The following is an 18,515-nucleotide window of genomic DNA, read 5'->3' as shown; positions in this document are numbered from 1 at the left end:
AAAAAAAATCCCCGTCTCTGTGGAAAATGAGATAGGGTTGACTCACCATAAGAGCTTGCAACTCAGACACCCTTCTTGTAGAAGTCAGAGCAATCAGTAAAACTGTTTTCCATGTTAAGAACCTGAAGTCAGTCAGGTTAGCTGGTTCAGCTGGAGCAAGTGTCAGCTTCTCTAGCATAAAATTAAGAGCCCAAGGAGGAGCCTGTTTTGCAAACCCCCTTTCAAGAACATTTTAACATAAAATGCAAGGGGAGGCTCCATGGGCAGACATGCTGAAATGACCGAACAATGAACCTTGATGGAAGAGTAAGAAATGCCATAGGATAGTAACTGACAAAAATACTGTAAAATCAGAGAACAAGTAGCTGTGAATATGTGCTGGTTATGTTACTGGCATTAACTAGAAAACATTTTCTGTTTGCTAACATATGATTATCTAGTAGGAGGCATTCTTGCCTCCATTACTACCTGCTGCAAGTCCTTAGTAAAAATCGCCTAAAGGAAATTAAGACCCTATCATCCAGGCAGTTAGCTGAAGTTTATTGGGGTCAGGACGTATCAAACACCCTAATCTTGCTGAGTAGATCCACTCTGTAAGGAAGTGTATGGTAACAGCCCTGGTCACTTCTAAAAAAAGAGAGCACCACTGTTGCATGGGCCAGAAGGGAGTCACCACAATGCTCTTGGAGAATTCCTTCTGAATTTTTGGAAGTACCCTGGATACCAGTGAAAATGATGGAAAAGCATACAGGAACATTCCTGTGCAAGTAAAAGACAAGGCATCCTTCTTCCACACCTGTTGCATGGATTCCTGGAGCAGGACATGCCAGCTGATTTTTCAGATAGGACATAAATAGGTCTGAGTGAGGAACTTCCCATAGATGGATGAAATTTTGTAAAACCATCTAATCTAGTTTCTATTTGAGAGGGTCTGCCCTGTCCTGCTCAACTCATCTGCCATACAATTTTGCTCTGATAGAATGTAGGATGTCTGTAGAGTGAGATTACTCTGTGAAGCTACTTCCCAAGCTAACATGGCTAGTCTGCAAAAGGGGTAAAACCTGATTCCCTTTTGCTTTTTGATGTACCACAGGATTGTGGTACTATCTGTAACAACTTGGAGACCAAAGATGATTCAGCGAGTTGAGTGCCTTGATTAGGGCAAGAAACTCTTTTACATTTATGTGCCTGCAACTGTCCTTGGTGTTCCAAACACTTTACACTTTTATTCCTCCTGAAACTGCTTCCCATCCAAAGTCTGAGGGAGAAGGGAAGATCTGGGTTTAAGGATCCAGACACACACACACCACTTTAAGAAATGCCTGAAATCAAGAGGAACAGGGATTCAATGTCAAGTTAAATCTAATATTACCAGGAAAGTTGAATGAGGAAAAAAAGGTAACGGGTTGTAAAGTGACATAATTTTGAATTTGAGCACTAGCACCAACAGGTTTAGGAAAGAATGATCCAGAACTGGTCTCCAAGCATTTTTTTTCTTCTTTTGGCTCTAAAAACATCCATGAATACAAACATTTCCCAAGATGAGAAGGTGAAACAGTTTCTACAATTTCCTGGGACAGCATACTTCGGAAGTACTAGGGGAATAAATGGGTTTGGTCTGGTAGATGAGGAATTACCCCTGAAAAGGATGGATTTCCTCCCACTGCCATCTGAAACTTTGATGAATGATCTTCAGAACCCATTTGTCTGAAACTACCTGTTGCCTAAGACAAACAACAATGGAGATTTCGATTTTCTTGAAGGAAAAAGGGATGACAGGGTGGGAGAAGGGACAATGTTCCTTAAGTAGTCATTCTGACTTGTTTGGACTATCCTTGATTTTGAGGATGGGGGTAGATCCTGAACTCTTTTTGTAACCTCCATGCCATTTCTTCTTAAAAGTATGTTTACCAATATTTTGTTGAGACTGTTTACTTTGTTTTTGCCACAATTCAATGATGGATTAGAGAATCCCTTCAAAATTTTGGAAAAGGAAAGCTGAAAAAATAGAGATTCCCTGTATCAACTTAACCCGTTTATCAAACGTTTTGATAATCTCTACAGCAGATGAACTAAAACTAAATGTCTATTAAAATGAGAATTTAAAATCACATTTTTCACATCATCTGGAAGGTTCTGAGAATGCAGCCAGACAAAATTCTTCGAAACAGTACCAGTGGCCATTAGCCCTGGAAGAATTATCACCTGAGTCATAAACATACACTGTAAGCAATGAGTAGTGACTTGTTCAATGGAAGAAACTAAATTATTTAAAGCATCTTTTTCCTCACAAGAGAAAACTGCTGATAAAACATTTCTCATACTTTCACAATTAGTCAGAATAAACTAAAACATGAGCCTGAAAATAAAAGCTGGGGTAGCTCACATTTTACCATACTTGTCAATAATCTTCTTATCCTTGCCAGAAAGAATAGGATTGGAATTAACCAAATGTTTGGCAATATTAAGATTAACTAAAGCTATAGCTGCTGGGTCAGGTTTGGGGAGAATATATAAAAATGTAAAAGACTAAGGAACTTCATATATTCTGTATGCCTATTAGGGGTAGCAGGCTATCAGGAAAATTGCAGACACTGATGCACACCATCCTTCAGAGCTGACAGAACTGGGAGAATGAACTAAGGCTCTGAAAATTCCTTCTGTGACAGCTCAAAGTATTTTCTTAGGGACTGAGAAACTTGAATGTTCTCCCACTGAAAAGACTGATGCATTCTGGAAATAGTCTCAGAGAAAGTAAACCCCCCACAGAGATAATCAGAAACTGAGCACTCCTGAGCCTGAATCAGAAAACTTGGGTATCTGTCCCTTCATCTTCCTGTCCAGATTCAGACTCTTGAATTTCTTCAAGAAAAGAGGTATCCCTCTTTCCTTTACTAGAAGCCACCTTATAAGAAAGATCAGTTGCCTGAATTAAACTCTTGAGGAACAATAAATACATTTTTAGTTTTCTGTTTCTTTTTGACAGGAAAACTGGGGCCAACAGTGTTACTAATGGCAGCAGCAGCTTCTCCAGGGATTGGCACAACATTCTGACTATACAGAGAAGCCTTCACTGCTCCCTTCCCCAAAACTGATGAGGGTGGCTCTCCTTTGCCCACTGATGGGATCCCAACAGCTGAAGAAGGACATGGCTAACCACCAGTCCATAGTGGCTAAGTGGTGCTACACCAGAGGGATCCAGGGTAAAGATAAGTAGATATGACACAGCAGAGTCATCCACCTGCAAATGAGGCAATCTGCTAGCCTGCTGTGTTAGCAAAGGTGGTTTGCGTAACTTGTTCTTGTGGTTGGAAGAAGGACTGACTGTTGGACCAGTAGCTTGTTCCATAGTCAAGTCAAAAACTGTGACTCTTTCCTGGAGAAAACAAGCAGCAAAAGCTGGTAAAATTTAGTTGTTAAAAGTAATTTTCCCCACAAAAAAAAAAAAAAAAAAAAAAAAAAAAAACTTTGCCATCTCTAAAGACTAAAATAAACACAGTTTCACCATAGAAACAATGGCTTTCAATTACTTTAAAACAACTTTTAAACTGGCAGGAAAAAAGAATGCTCACGTTTTAAAAGCACAGTTAAGTCTCATGATAGTCCATTAAAACATATTCCTAGTTTAAAAATAACTTTCCTAAACAGGAAAGTACAAAAAAATAAAATAAAAATTATGAAGTGGAAGGTCCTTCCCCAAAGGGGTCTGCCCAGCAAAGGAACAGCACAAGCCGACCATCAATTTTCAAAAGACTGCCAAGGAGTTTACTCTTCAGAGGCAGGAGAGCTCTGAAGGACTTGGTGCCCAATCCTGTCTTTTTAGTCAGCTCACCTCAAACTGACTTTGGCCCTTGAAAGGTGCCCTGAAGCTTTGGAAGCTGGCTGACTGATGTATCACATGCAGATAAGGCTACTGCAGCAGAGATCAATATGATGAACACTGAATATTCTTTCTTGCATTTTCCTAAGCAGTTTTCTAGTCCATTAGCACCTGCTTTTAGCTGAAGACAAGCGACTAGCAAGTGCAGGCAAATTAGTCATGAATGTGTTTCAAATGAAAACTAAATGGACAATGGTATGTACCTTTTAAAAAGACACGGGCAAGCAATTAATTGAAACTGTTCTGAGTGAAATCTGCAAGATACAAGGTAATTAACCTTTAAAAGGATATTGGCAAGAACTTCACTGAAAAAAAGTAAGAGTAACGTTTGAAACTGTGGGAAGTGAATACATGTAGTTGCCTCCCCAGCAGCCTCAGTACTTTAATGCATTAAATATAGGGCTGTTGATTTAAGAATAGCCAGAGTACTTTTTTCATAAGGTTAACAGTTAATATTTGCTGAAAGCATGCTAGTGACTCCCTCTTCTAATACTATGTTTTACACCTTTATTATTTACCACTTTGTTACAACTTTCTATCTCAAATCACCCACTTAACTCTCTATTTGCTCACCTATATTTAGCACTAGACATCATAACTATTGATTACTGATACTAGGTTTGCTTGACCCTATCGACTGTGACAGGTTACTACACAACCCACAATATTCTGTATAATGTTATCTACTATTATAAGCTAATACTGGTACTGAACTGTTACTCCGACAATGTAAGTAAACATGTTGATCTACTGTATGTGATTTATTTAATGTGATCTGTTGTATGTGACTTATTTTATGTGATCTATTGTATGTTTTTTGTTGAGCTTTTCTCCTCGGGCCTCCACTGAAAATGGGCTTACTATGGCCCAGTGGACTATCCCAGTAAACAAATGCAATAAATAAATAAAATAAATCTTCTTCTTCTTCTTCTTTTGGTTTTTTTCCAGTTAGGGGTCACCACAGCGGATCACCTGTCTGCTCATGATTGGCAGTGGAGTTTTACAGTGTCGAGCTGCAAGCCCGGTGCCCAACCTTCCACAGAAGGCACACACACACATGCACTTACACCTAGGGCCAATTTAGTGTGTCCAATCCACCTGCAGCATGTCTTTGGGATGTGGGAGGAAACCCACGCGACCACAGGGAGGACATACAGACTCTGCACAGAAGGCATCCCAGCCGAGGATCGAACCAGAGAACCTCTTGCTGTGAGGTGGCAATGCTAACCACTGCACCACCGTGGCCGCCCTAAATAAATAAATAAAAATAAAATAAATATTTTTTTTCCTATCTGGGTGAGGAACAGAGAGCGATAAGAGCATACAGCATCTTGTGCAAGTGGGAACACCTGCTGTAATATGTGCATTAGCATGGTTAACCTTAATTTTATAATAATTATAACCCATGGGTGTAGACACTGATTTCAGGCAAATGCTCCTATTTGGAGGGGTGGACGTCCTTTGTGAGATGAGTGTGCAGTTTTACAAGTTTTGCTGCGAGTTAAAAGGAGATTCTTTTATTGAAAACACATTGTGTTTTTTGTTTCTTGAGTGCTTCTACTAAACTGAAGAAGCCGTAGTAATGTTACATGGTTTCAAATAGAAATCAGATGCAGCAGCTATATTCAAGATCAGCCTACCAGTCATTATTGTGTGCATGCAAGCTGCAAAATGGATATACATTAAAAAAGAATGGCCTTGTACAATAAGCTGGAAACATTCTGGGTGTAGACCAAAATCCATCATCAGTACTGACAGTGGTACCCACCTGAAGAACACTGAAGGAACCTCTTTGTAAGCCTCAGGCATGAAAATTATATGCCAAAATGCATGATCATAAACAGAGACACCATCCACATGTCTAACAGTAACAAAGGTACATGTCTTGCAGACTCAACATCTTGAAATTTATGTACAAGAAGTAATAAAGGAACTGCTGAATTCTTCCACTAGCACTGGAACCACAAAAGGAGGAAATAAAGTTATTTGCCTTGTAATGAAGAATAGATAGTTCATATTGTTTGTTTTTGAAGAGTAAAACCTTGACTTGCCCCAACAGCTCTGCAGATTACATTACCTATGTGCAGTTGGATGGTAGGGAGGGGGCTCCCCCTCCACCATTAGTGGCTTCTATAAGCTTACAATCACCACTTCTCAAGAGGGCTTTTGCACACCTATTTCTCCCAGGTGCATATTGCAAGTGCACTGACAGCAGTGAAGTCTAAACTGCCCTGGAAATCCACTAGGTGAAGACTTAATACTCCCATTAGGTGTTACCCATATGGTGAGTCAGAGCCGCCTCCCTCTCCTCAGGTTGGGCAAGCTGGCAGTAGCCGCTCACTCCCATCCTCCCTGATGAGTTTTTACATAAACTTGAGCTGCCAATCAATTTTGGGTCACCTACAGTGCAGTCACGGCCTTCTCTTTCTATGCCACTGAACATGACTCAACATAGTTTGGATTCTTAACTACAGCCCTTTCTTGGGGAAGGTCTAAGAAGAGTTAAGCTACTGGTAAATCTTGAAACCACTGATGCCTGATGGCAGCTCTCCACACAAGGTTGAAGTTAGAATGTAACCCTTCAAAAAAAAAAGCAGCTCCTTAACAGTAGTACGAATTACAACTAATAGGCCAGAACAGATATAATTTAGGGTGATGCAGCCAACACCATGAGGAGATAAAACATGTGTGATGCTTTAATGGGTTCCTTCATTAGTAAGGAAGCTTTTTTTTCTTGGACATGTTGGCCAAGTCTGGAAAATGTGGAGGGGACTGGATGGCTGCACTAGGTCCTCCACCATGGCCAGCTTAAGACACATTAACTGCAACTGCCTTTATGATCGCCTTTTAGATGATGCTGTCACATACTTTAATGATGCACTCCACCCTAAATCAATATGCCCCACTAAGAAACAAACAAAGCAAACCCTGCTCCTTGGTCAACCAGGAAACTCAAAACAATAATAAAAGAAAGAGACATTGCTTGGAATACTTGGAAACAAACAAACTCGAGTCCAGCCTCCAAAACTATAAAAAAAACCTCTGAAACAGAACAAAACGCATGACCAAACTTGACAAAACACATACTATACAAACTTCCAATACAATAAGCAGAACAACCACAAACTTTTATGGTACTTCATCCACAAACGTACACATCCTGGCCACAATACCAAACTAAGAAAACAAATACACTTTAAAACTGCTAGAGGTAACCGAATGGAAAGTGTTCAAATGATTAGTGGAAGTCCTTGGTTAACCACCATGGCTTGCTCAGTTAAAATGACTAAAAACAACTTTAATGGAGACGAACTTAAAACAAACTCCTAGCAAAAATCCAGGCAAAATGCAAAATAGAGTATCAAGTAGAGAGCTGCTAAAATCTGTTCCGATAAGCGTTTTCGGCTCAGTTGCCTTCATCAGATCGTAATTTTCCTTCTGCTCTCTCTCTAAGTTAAGAAACATAAGTACATAAGATGCCGATATTCAGTCCACACCTTCACTTCTTCCAATGAGAGGCTTTCCAATCACCAGCCTTAGAACAACCCAGCCTCCTTGTTTGGGCCAATAGAAAGCCAGCTTCTCTTTAATATGGGCTTAAGCGGAACCAAATTGTTCAGCCCAGGGCAACGATCAGCTCTCATGTTGGTTATCCAGCTGATCTCAAGAATTTCAGTCCGGTTGTTGACATCACCTTGTCTAACAGTCTGAAGTACATTTTCAATGGCCTTGACCTTGAAACTATGTGTGGGGTTAGATGAAACATGAAGAGCAAGTGCATTCTTAGGATCTCTATTCCTAATATCCCTAAGATGCCATAAGACCCTGTCTTTTAAATGTTTCTATAAAAAAAAAACTGAAACAGAACAAAACGTATGACCAAACTTGACAAAACACATACTATACAAACTTCCAATACAATAAGCAGACCAACCACAAACTTTTCTGGTACTTCATACACAAATGTATACATCCTGGCCACAACACCAAACAAATGGCTTCCACTAACTGCACCAGTGACAGCACTGGTGGCCAATTCAATACACATTTTATTAACACAGTAACTTTCTTTTTAAACAACTCCAGCATCTGTAATACACCTTGCACAGTCTACAAATAATCCCAACACCTTTGATACTGAACCCATCTCCACACCTCCCCCATCAGGACATACCTTCACAAACTAAAGCCAGCTACACTTCCCCGAATACAATCATGAAGAACAGGAACAAAACTGAACCAAATACACTGCAGGACTAGAAATATGCACAGTAATCTAACAGCTTCCTGTTTAGATAAAGAACAGTATGGTGGAGGGATTAACAGACTCTAAGGACTACTGGAAATGAACATTTACACTCAGTACTCCCTAAAATCACTAATACACCTCTATGCAGCAGCTTGGCTGGTCTGTTAGTGTTTGACGGCACTGCATTCTATATTTATCCAAAAAAGGATGGAAATGGACTTGTCTGAAATTAAGGGCTAACCTCTAAAGCAGAGTCAGAACAAATGAATATTAGGGTCACAGTACTTAAAAGGCAACTAAGCCGCAAGGCCATTTCTGCCTTGCCAGTACCCACTCTTACTTAGGCCATGTCTTTCTTTACCGGGAGGTCCAGGCCTGTAATACCAGGGATGAATTTATAAATACCCATTCAGATGATCAGCTCCTTTTTAAAGGCAAATTGTGTGTTGCACGGCTTAAACTGAAGGAGGAGTTTGTTCCAAAGAAAGCATAGGCTCTGCGTGACAAATCTATCCTTCCTACTTGTCTTATTTTAAGAGAAGATTTAGATATCCTGACTCTAGTGTTACCTGTATTGTTTGATTTACTGAGGTATAAGAGTTCCTCAGCAACACACAGATCACCCCTAAACAGTCCATATGAAACTGAATACTGAGATAAAGCTTCCAGTATTTCTTGGTAGTTCAGATCTTTTAAGCCCCTTATCTTCTTTAGTTACAAACTTCTTTGGTCTTTTAAAATGCTTGGTATGCTTAGTAAGGTAAATCCCAAAGGAGAGCTGTACTCAATAATGGGTTTAATCAGTGCAGAGTACAAGCAGGTGACAACTTCTTTAGATCTGGAAGAAATACCTTTTGCTATGAGCTGTTCAAGATAAAAGGATTTTCAAACCACTATTGCAATGTGATCAAACATAAGGGAACTGTCCATCCATGTACCGTGATTTCTTATGACTTTTCATTTTTAAAGTGATATGTTATTTATGCTACAAGCTGGAGCTAAGGGGTGATTACCAAATGCCACAATGTTATACTTTTTGGCAGTGAGCTTGAGCTCATTCTTGGTACACCAGCTACTGACAATTGAAGCTCCTACTCGACTGCGTGTATGTCAGAGGGGCCTTACTCACAATCATCTGCAAAAAGTGTTAACCAAAAATCCTCATTTGATAAGTGGAGATCTTGGGAGAAGATGTCAAACAGCAGAGGTACAAACAAGGATGCCTGCAGACTCCACTGATCACCTCCATGCTCTCAGAGGATGCATCCCCTAGTTGTACTCTGCATGTCTTGTATATAAGCCAGTTGGCTATCCACCTAATCACATATGGGTCAATATGGAGCTCCTTCAACTTTTTTATTAAATTTGCATGTGGTAGTGAATCAAATGCCCTGCTGAGGTCAAGTATGTTGTGTGGAGAGCTTATCCATAGTCTACAACCTTAGTAACCCTCTCAAAGTTGTTCACAAGTCTCATAAGACAGGATCTGTCCTTGACAAAGCCAAACTGCTAGAGATCAAGTCATAACATTTTTGAATGATTTTTACTTAGGCAGTACCTGCAAATGGTCATCTGTGATCAGTGCACTACCCTGGTAAATGTAAAGTAAAAAACAAATCATAGTTAATTAGGTCAGTTATGATACAGTCCAAGACTTTGCGTACACGACTCATTAGGCAGATGGGCCTGTAATTCCTGGAGTTTATGGTGAGGCCATCCAAGTGGAGTAGGATCACGACAGCTGCACTCTACTCTTGCAGAACAAAGCCAGTTGTTAGGCTCAAGTTGAAGAGGTTATGGAGTGGGCCTACCAATGTTTAAGTGCGATTAATTAGGTAAATGGATATGATGACAGGCCTTCAGTGCATGATTTTTCATGAAGATTGATAGCTTGATTCCTTCAGGTGTATGTGGGTTTGGAATAGATGTCTCGGTGAGAAGTTGGCACTAAATGTATTCTGCAGTATGTTGGCAATATCCATTGGATCAGAGTAATTAGTACAATTATAAATAAACCCAGTGCAATGCTGGGTGTTATTTCTTATTTTTCTGACATAACTGAATAAAGATTTGTAATGGTCTTTGGCTTCTGCAGTTATTTAGAGTTCAAGGGATGTCTTCATCTTTCGTATGTCCTTTTTTTAGTTTCTTATCTAGTTGTTTGATGTTTTCCTTAATGTGGGGGTTACTTGTTCTGCTATATAAGGAGTTTAGGAGTTTCCTCCTTTTATTACCTAGTTTATGAATGTTCAAAGATTACCATGTTGGTTTGCTTTTAAATGTCCACATTTGCTGTGACTGCCAAGTTAATACATTTGTCAAGTTGTGAGTAAAACTTTTCTACATAACTCTTAATAGTATCAGCTCTATATGTAATACCATTAGACTTAAACTTATACAATTAAAGAAGATTTGTATGTTTGAAGTCCTTGAATCTTAAATATGTCCAGTGGAAACAAAAATACCAAGAGTAAGGTGTAAGGGCGTGTTTTTGGAGTATTTTATAATCTAATATTACTCTAATAACTACAGATGTCACTTAAATGCATAGAGTTTTAAAATGTGTGCTAGAAATAGAGAAATTTATACAAAAGGGTTTACAAATACACATTTTCAACATTAGTTACTAATACCAAAAAGTTAACAAACAGCATTTCCTGGCTTTTAAGATGTCTGTAATTGTTGAAAATACTGCTGCCATAATACCGAAAATTACAGAGATGACCCAGAGGTGTGGAAACCACTGGGAGTGTGAAGCATTGGAAAATGCAGAAAGTTAATAAGCCAGATATGGGAAATCCCTCTGGTGGTAAGCGTTTCTCCTAAGATTAAGGAAAAAAAGCTATTTTGAGCTGACTAGACTGACGTGAGTGATGACCTTCAGTCAGTAGAATGGAAACTTGGTTAGCAGTAGTTTTAAAGAGAAAATGTATTCCATGATGTGAGTAATTGCTCTCCATTACGAGAGATGAAACTAGAAGTAACATAAAGGATGACATATTAGGAAAGCAAGATTGCAATAAATGGTGAAAATAACTTGGGTGTAAATGAAGTTAAAGCAGCTGGCTAAAATACTAAGAAATTAAAAAAAAAAATAAAATTTTTTTGCCAGGGGTGTTATGTCGGTGGTTGCAATTGCAATAATAAAGATATTGGCAAGTTTTATGGATGACAAAAGTAGGTTCAGAAAGATTACTTTATGGAAGGTAAAAGAAAAGAGGGAAAGTGACTGTGCTGGAGCAAATACTAGAAAGAGTACATCTACGTGGAGAGGATACTCCACAAAAAGAAGCTCTTGATAATCATCTAGTGAACGCTGAAAAAAAAAAAGTATTGACATACTTAATAAAGAGCACTACACAAGTAATCAAGATATGCAGACTGTAAAGGATTAAAGAAGAGAAGAATATTTGTAAAGATAGATGAGGAGGAGAAAAAAAACAAGAAAGTTTAATGATGTTCCATGGGAAAACAGTAATTTTGTCAGTGTGTGTTTTATATATATATATATATATATATATATATATATATATATATATATATATATATGGATTAACACAACAGAAATGTAAAATGCTGAGACAATAACATGGAAAGGTTACAAGAATGGGAGTGCAGAAGATCAGAATATAGAAGATCAAACCAGGTATACATTCTAAATTCAGATTGCGGTACAGTCAGAATCGGGAAATCTACCCTTTTCCTCACTGTAGTGCAATCTCGGAGTTGGGAGATATTACAGATCAATGCATATTCCTATTCTCAACTATGGTCATGAGTTTTGGGTAGTTGCTGAAAGGATAAAATCACAGATGTTCGCCCTAACATATTCACATTATAAATGTTACAGATTTTGCTGCCTAACAGGATGCATACTCATATACTGCTTGTACATTGTCTGCCAACAAATGCGCTGGAAGTTTACAGTAGACAATTAACATCTGAAAATACTCGTGTAAATATTATACCTAGAAACACTCCACTGCAGATGTAAATACTACACTGCCTCATCTGTAAATATTATAAACTACTAACACGCTTACTGAACACGCTTACTGAAATTACAATAATGTAAATATTATAAACAAGTATTACTTGTTACTGAAAATGTTTCTCTTAAATATGGCTGAAATGAGGTTCTTTTGCAGGACAGCAGGATTCACTCGGCATGACAGAGTACAAACCTCAGTAATCAAAGGAATCCTGAAACAAGGACATGGTTCCTCTGAAAATAGGTGTCAGTTGAGGTGGTCTGGGTATCTTGTAGGGATGCTGTTTGAGCACCTTCCACAGGAGTTGTATAAGTCATGGTCCCTTGAAAGGTGGGGCCCAAGGCATGTCCAGAACATGATGGAAGGATTTTCTCTCTCATTTTATCTTTGCATCTCACAAGATCAGTTGGAGACTGTTGCTAAGGTTAAGAAATTCTGTCTAACCTGCAAAACGTGATACCTCCACAGACCACACTCCACACTGGGGCACATGATTAGGAAAATGGGTGAAGAACATTAACAGAAAGCTATGAAACCAAGTTTATTGAAAATTCCACCTTCCCAAAAAACAATGTAGCAGCAGATGGCAAAGCATCCCCTCCAAGAAACCCAAATACAAGTAGTAAATGACCTCCACCCAATTAAAACTAGTTATGCTGAGGCCAATGGATGTTAGGGTAAGTTATATGTAGTTGTGGAGGCTTAGTACTTCTTGCAAAACAGTGATTTTAATCTAATTCTGATGTTTATACAGGGAGCTTTATCCAACTTGGTTTGAAAGTAATTCAGAGAGCATTGCACTACTCTGGTATAAATGTGAAATCAGCACTTAAGAGCGAATGAGTTAGCCATATCAAAAATGCCACTATGAGCATTCTTGCATAATGAAATCCATGAAAACTTTATTCAATATACTTAGCAAGCAATTAAATACCAGATTAAGGACTGAAGCGACCTTGCTAGAAAAATACAGCTGTGTTGGGTCTACCTTTTCATATGCATACTGTTCCTGTAACATTGATGGAAGCCTTTCCAAGAAAGCTCTCATACATGGAGCCACGTTTAACCCCACTATTCCTTGTTTTTTCAGTGCAGTCCTACAAGTTGCAAGGACATGATTGGAGATGATCCATTCAGAAGTGCAGTTCACCACTAAGACATCCTACAGAAAGAAGAAAAAAGCAGAAACAAAGGTTGGTAATGACAATAAATCAATATGCATTATTAATGAAGATATACATTAAGTCTCCTTGGAATTATACACAGGTTGCTTATCTAAAATGTAAAGCTAGCAAAAACTGTAAACAAAATAATAAATGTAAACTAAGATTTCAAAATGCCTCGGCTAGGTACAATTAAATTAGTGATTATGGAAAGCACTGGAGATTCCACAACTTAAAATCCAAGATAGCAGTGATATGGTTACGCAAGCTGAGAGTTGTCCCAACGCTCAGTAACCACTTCAGATTTTTTCCCCTGCTTGGACTAGCATTAAGTTTATTCAGACTGATAGACAGGCAGCTAGCCAGACACACACATTTACACAAACATGACAGATAGATATATAGTTAAAAACATTTTTAATTTAGTTTGTAAGGGAGACTACAATCCCCTTATACTCCCTGCGCTCAGTATTTTTAAAGATGGAAAGTTGGAGGTTTGAGGGCTCCAGCCCGTTTAACAAATGAGAAAAAAAAATCAGACAAGTAACGTAGTTCCTTCTATACTGATCAGCTGTTTATTACTGCCAGGAACTGCCACTCCTCCAATCTCCAGAAGCTATTAAAAATGACATGGTAGCTGCCAAACTACACTGCCTCTGTATTCTTCTGACAACTGTTCAGATACAATAGTAAGATCCAATGTTCTCTACTAACGTTATTAACTCATGTAAAGAAATATCTTTATGCAAAATAAAATGTTAAATGCACTTAAAAGCAGATAAAGGTCGCTCTTGCAAATATAACCCTATCAGGGTTGAAAAGCAAAAAAAAAGGATTATAGCAGCAAAAGTACTATGCAAACAAGAGTTGTGCTTTACTGAAAAGCAAGCATAATCTACTAAAATAATCAATGTGCCTCACCTGAAAGTGCTAAGCAACTGTGCTTTTTTCATTTATGTGATAATAGTTATTATTACATATGACTAACAGAGTAATAATACGTATGAGAACTCAGCATAGCAGCTGATATTCAGATAGATTCTTTGTAGTAGATGAAACAGTAAAGCACATCCCCTTGTGCCCTAGAATCTCCTCTTTAGATCTCCTCCACTTGAAATGTACACAAACTGTTTTGGTCATATATACCAGCATCAAGGCAGAGATGTGCACTTCTAAGAACCTCATAACTGCACTGGCAAGAGGTCTCTTAGCTTAATGGTCACAATAAAATGGCAAGATAGCAATCTACCTGGGCAAAGTTTGCTTACAATTGCAAAGCACTAAAAGGAACAAAAGAAACAAACGGCCTGTTTTTCTATATCCATAGATCTTATAAAGGTAAAATTTCAACTGATGATAAATGCCTAGAGTATAGATGCGACCCTTCCACCCACTTTCAGTATCTGGAAAAAATGCAGACGAACAGACTGGCTAACCAATAGCTCAGAAGTGACTTTCAGGAAGAAAGAAGATATGCTTGACAGACCGACCACCAGTCCATAAAAAATGAGATAGAGTTCTTAAAGCTTAAGCTAAAAAAGACTAGGAGAAATGGCATCTCCCAATAAAGACCCTTCAGGCTCTATAGACTAAATAGCTGAAAGAGAGAATGCAATATGTTTGGTCATGATGTTCAGATTCAAAGACAAAGAAATAATCTTTAACAGGGGATAGAGGAGAATGATTCCCCTCAAGAATTATTTCACCAGTCTGTGCTGTACCAAATATCTGACCTCCATGAGATTTTTCAAGATGGAAGACAAAAGTACCTTAATAATCAAATATGAGAGATCTAGATAAAAAAATATTCCAGATCAGATACTCTGGAAAAATAAGGGAATACTGAGAAATGTAAGTAGGCTGAATGGATCAGAAATCTGCTGATTAGACTCTACCTCCAGCAGTAATGCTTCTGAGGTAGAATGATTCACCCTACTAAAGATCTGGACCTTCAGTACTTGAGATAAAGTAATCTTCTTTGGAGAAATTAGTACTTGCAGGGGCTGAAGCCAGACACTACTGGGTCAGCATTCTTTCATTCTGACTAGAATTCACCCATCCCCCAACCCTGTAAGAGGAAACAGAAACTGAAAATAAATGTACCCACTATAACAAACAGTTCAGCTTCCAGACTACTCCATTTTTCTGACAGCAGTCTAAGCTCTGTTTGTATGAAAATGAATATCAGCAGTGTATGCTCTGTTCCTATGAAAATGAATCTCCAAAAATGGGATCTTTATTACAACTCAAGAGTGTCCATCAAGTTCCAGAAAATATGAGTCAACACCAGGATGCTGCTCTGGCATGGCACCCTACCCTGCACACAGGAAGCAGAAGCATATAAATCACTTATTTTTTCAAGTACCAAATCACTGTCTCACTACATGGCTGTATTAGGAGAAATGTGACATTTGTAAAGATTCTACAGACTTGTAGTCAGAACAGAGCTCAGCTTAATTCAGTTTATGAAGAAATGCTTCAACTAGTGAATTCCAGTAATCCTGGGTCAAGATAATCTATGCCCAATGTACCAGGAAAGGAAAAACAAGGAAGCAACCTGGCTCTAGGCTGGGGAAGAAGGGGCAAACCCCACCAATTCCAAGGGAACAGTAGCAACAGTATGAAACATGAAGCCGGTCCCAGACAAAAAGATGCTGGAGCCCAACAGCAGTGAACTTTCCACACAAACTCATATACAAGAGTAGGCAAAACAGACTGTGAGTAAAGGAAAAGCTACCAGTCCTAGAATGTGCAAAAGAAGGTGTATCTGAATTGATCTCTATGCTGTGCTACAACCCACGATGACAGAAACATGACTCCCTTATGTCCTTTCTAAACGGGGGAAATTTGTCTATGAAATTAGTGCAAGAATCACCGAAAAGAATAGACTGCACTACAAAGAACTTCTCTGAGTCGACAGTGACCTCAAGCTAATACAGCAAAGGATAAGCTCAAGTCAATGCAAACATTCCTACAGAGCACCACAAAAATGAAAGAAAGGCCAAATGTTAGCAATGTGTACTGAAAGGGCTGTCCCCGTCCAGTGCAAAGTACCACCCACAGCAAAGTACAGGAAGTGCTAAGGTAGTGTCCAACGGTCTTAAAAGATAGGTCCAAATGTAGAAAAAAAAAATACTTGAACTTGCAAGTCAAATACAGTTTTCAAGGTCAAGTGCTTGTTGGGGGAGATCAACACTTCACATCCTTGAACTTATACATTCTAAATATGAAGTCACAGTCACACAAGATATGATTAAAGAATAACAGGACCTCAGATGCAGTGATTGAAGATTAAACTTTAAAATACATCTAGATAAGATTCTGTATTGTAATAATATGAATCACTACAACTGTTGCACAAATACTTAAGCTCTGATAAGCGTCCACCACATCTACCAATGCCATTCAAAAGCATTGAGGGAATGACAACATTAAGATCTGAAGAGAAACTATGCAAAACTTACTCAAAACTGATGTGAAAGCCAGAGTATAGTCAATTAGAAATGGAGATTGCTAAATGAAAGATCACTCTGGCAGTGTTTTAGTAGAGTCTAAGACAGAAGTTGCTGTTACAAAAGAGTGCAGAGTAAGGGTAGTAAGAAATACCCTGGAAAATGTTCTACTTGGAAGGGCAACAATGACCTAACGCCAGTCAAGCCTTCTCTTGTATTAGGTAGCATTCATCGTCCAAGCATTGGAAAGGTATATAGGAGAAAGTTGGATATCTCTGCATATACCTAATTGTGGAATGTACCTTGCCTCTCTCCTCTACAAATGATTACAAGACCTCCATAGGACGGATCTATAATGAATCGTCATCCATAATGGTATCAACAAAGATGGCCTGGTACAGTTCTCCGAGAAGTGAGCCAGTGGCTACAGGTCTGGTAAGTGCTTTTTCAGCATCAAAGGTAGAGTAAGTGCCATGGAAGCCCATTAATGCCTCAACAGCCTGCTGATCAGTGGAGTCGGGTGGGGGTGTTCCAAAGGTTAGTACATTAGACAAGACTAAAACTGAGACATATGACAAAGACAATTAAAGGGTCCAAAGACTAATATGGCAGAAGGAAAAAAAATAGCCAAACCAAACCTTAACCTCAGATTTCTTGTACCGGAAGACTATGTCTGATTATCAAGACATCTAACACATGTGCCAGACAAATCACATTTAAAAGGATTGGTCAGAAGGGAAGACCATTCAAGAAGTGACCTCTACAAATGCTCACCTTTCTTAAGCATCTAAGTTTGGACATATCCATGGAGCAAAACTGAAGTCTCTGATTACAGGCTCTAGTTTAGGATAAACAAGGGCTTCTCTTCCTTCTTCACCAATAGGTGTTCTGAAGGGACATCATGTCAGATTCAATTCCATGGAGATGAGTTAGCAGAAAAACAAAAATCATTACCCCCCCCCCCCCCAAAAAGACAACTCATTCTTCCAGTCTGCCTCAGGCAAAGGCACCTCTGTACTCTCAGATTAAAAAAAACCTGAAGGACAAAGAGAAGACCTCTGCTAGCAGATACCCAAGGAAACAATTAACTGCACTATTCCAATGCACGGAAAAGGCTACAAAGATGACACAGATTCCATCACAGCCTATGATGGAGGTACTGATGCCAAGGGCAGCTCCTGGATATGGACATGCCTTAGCAACTAGAATCAAACTTAATTGCTTTATTAATTCAATAATTTCAAAAATGTGCTGGACAACTTAGTGAAGTCCAGAGTGGGCAATGGAAAAGCTATAGCCCTGATGTCACATGCGGGAGGATCTATCTCAACCATTAGTAGCACCCGGCCAACAATTCTAGGGGAATATAAAGTTTTAAGGCACTGGATCCCCAAAACTCATATTCAGATGAAGAAATGTATCAATGGGACTTATGGGAACTGCAAATTACATGCCTGCAAGGTAACAGCATGTTTCTATCCCCAGGAGGAGGCAGCAGCAATACTAGAGGTCGAGTTCTTAAGAGTGGGTAATACAGATCTCAAAGGAAAGGAGAGGGACAATGACCTTATGCTAGTTAATGTCAATAAGACAGGCTGCAACTCAGAGACAAATATAGGCTCAGTGGACTTTAGAAGTGGAGTCAAATTTGGGCAAAAGCAAGGGCTTTGAATATTTTACCTTCACATTTTTGTAGTCCCCTCTAGATATTGTTTAGCAAGCCATATGGATGGCTTGTGTAGACACTCTTCATCAGTGCTCCAGACTGAAAAAAAAGGC

General features: G+C 38.9%; 1 protein-coding gene across 5 annotated transcripts in view; it reads right to left on the bottom strand.

Moving 5' to 3' along the window:
• HERC1 (HECT and RLD domain containing E3 ubiquitin protein ligase family member 1) overlaps positions 1–18,515 on the bottom strand; it is a 3,987,333-nt gene that overhangs the window by 829,530 nt on the left and 3,139,288 nt on the right. For all 5 annotated transcript variants that reach the window (XM_044077739.1, XM_044077741.1, XM_044077740.1 and 2 more), the window contains exon 60: positions 13,110–13,283. In XM_044077739.1, coding sequence (XP_043933674.1) covers positions 13,110–13,283 — 174 coding nt within the window. The remainder of the gene's footprint in view (positions 1–13,109; positions 13,284–18,515) is intronic.

This window comes from Protopterus annectens, chromosome 7.part0 (genome assembly GCF_019279795.1).
Source record: "Protopterus annectens isolate FY-2018-M chromosome 7.part0, PAN1.0, whole genome shotgun sequence".
NCBI classification, from domain to species: Eukaryota; Metazoa; Chordata; order Ceratodontiformes; family Protopteridae; genus Protopterus; species Protopterus annectens.
This window is presented reverse-complemented; position numbering and strand designations above follow the sequence as displayed.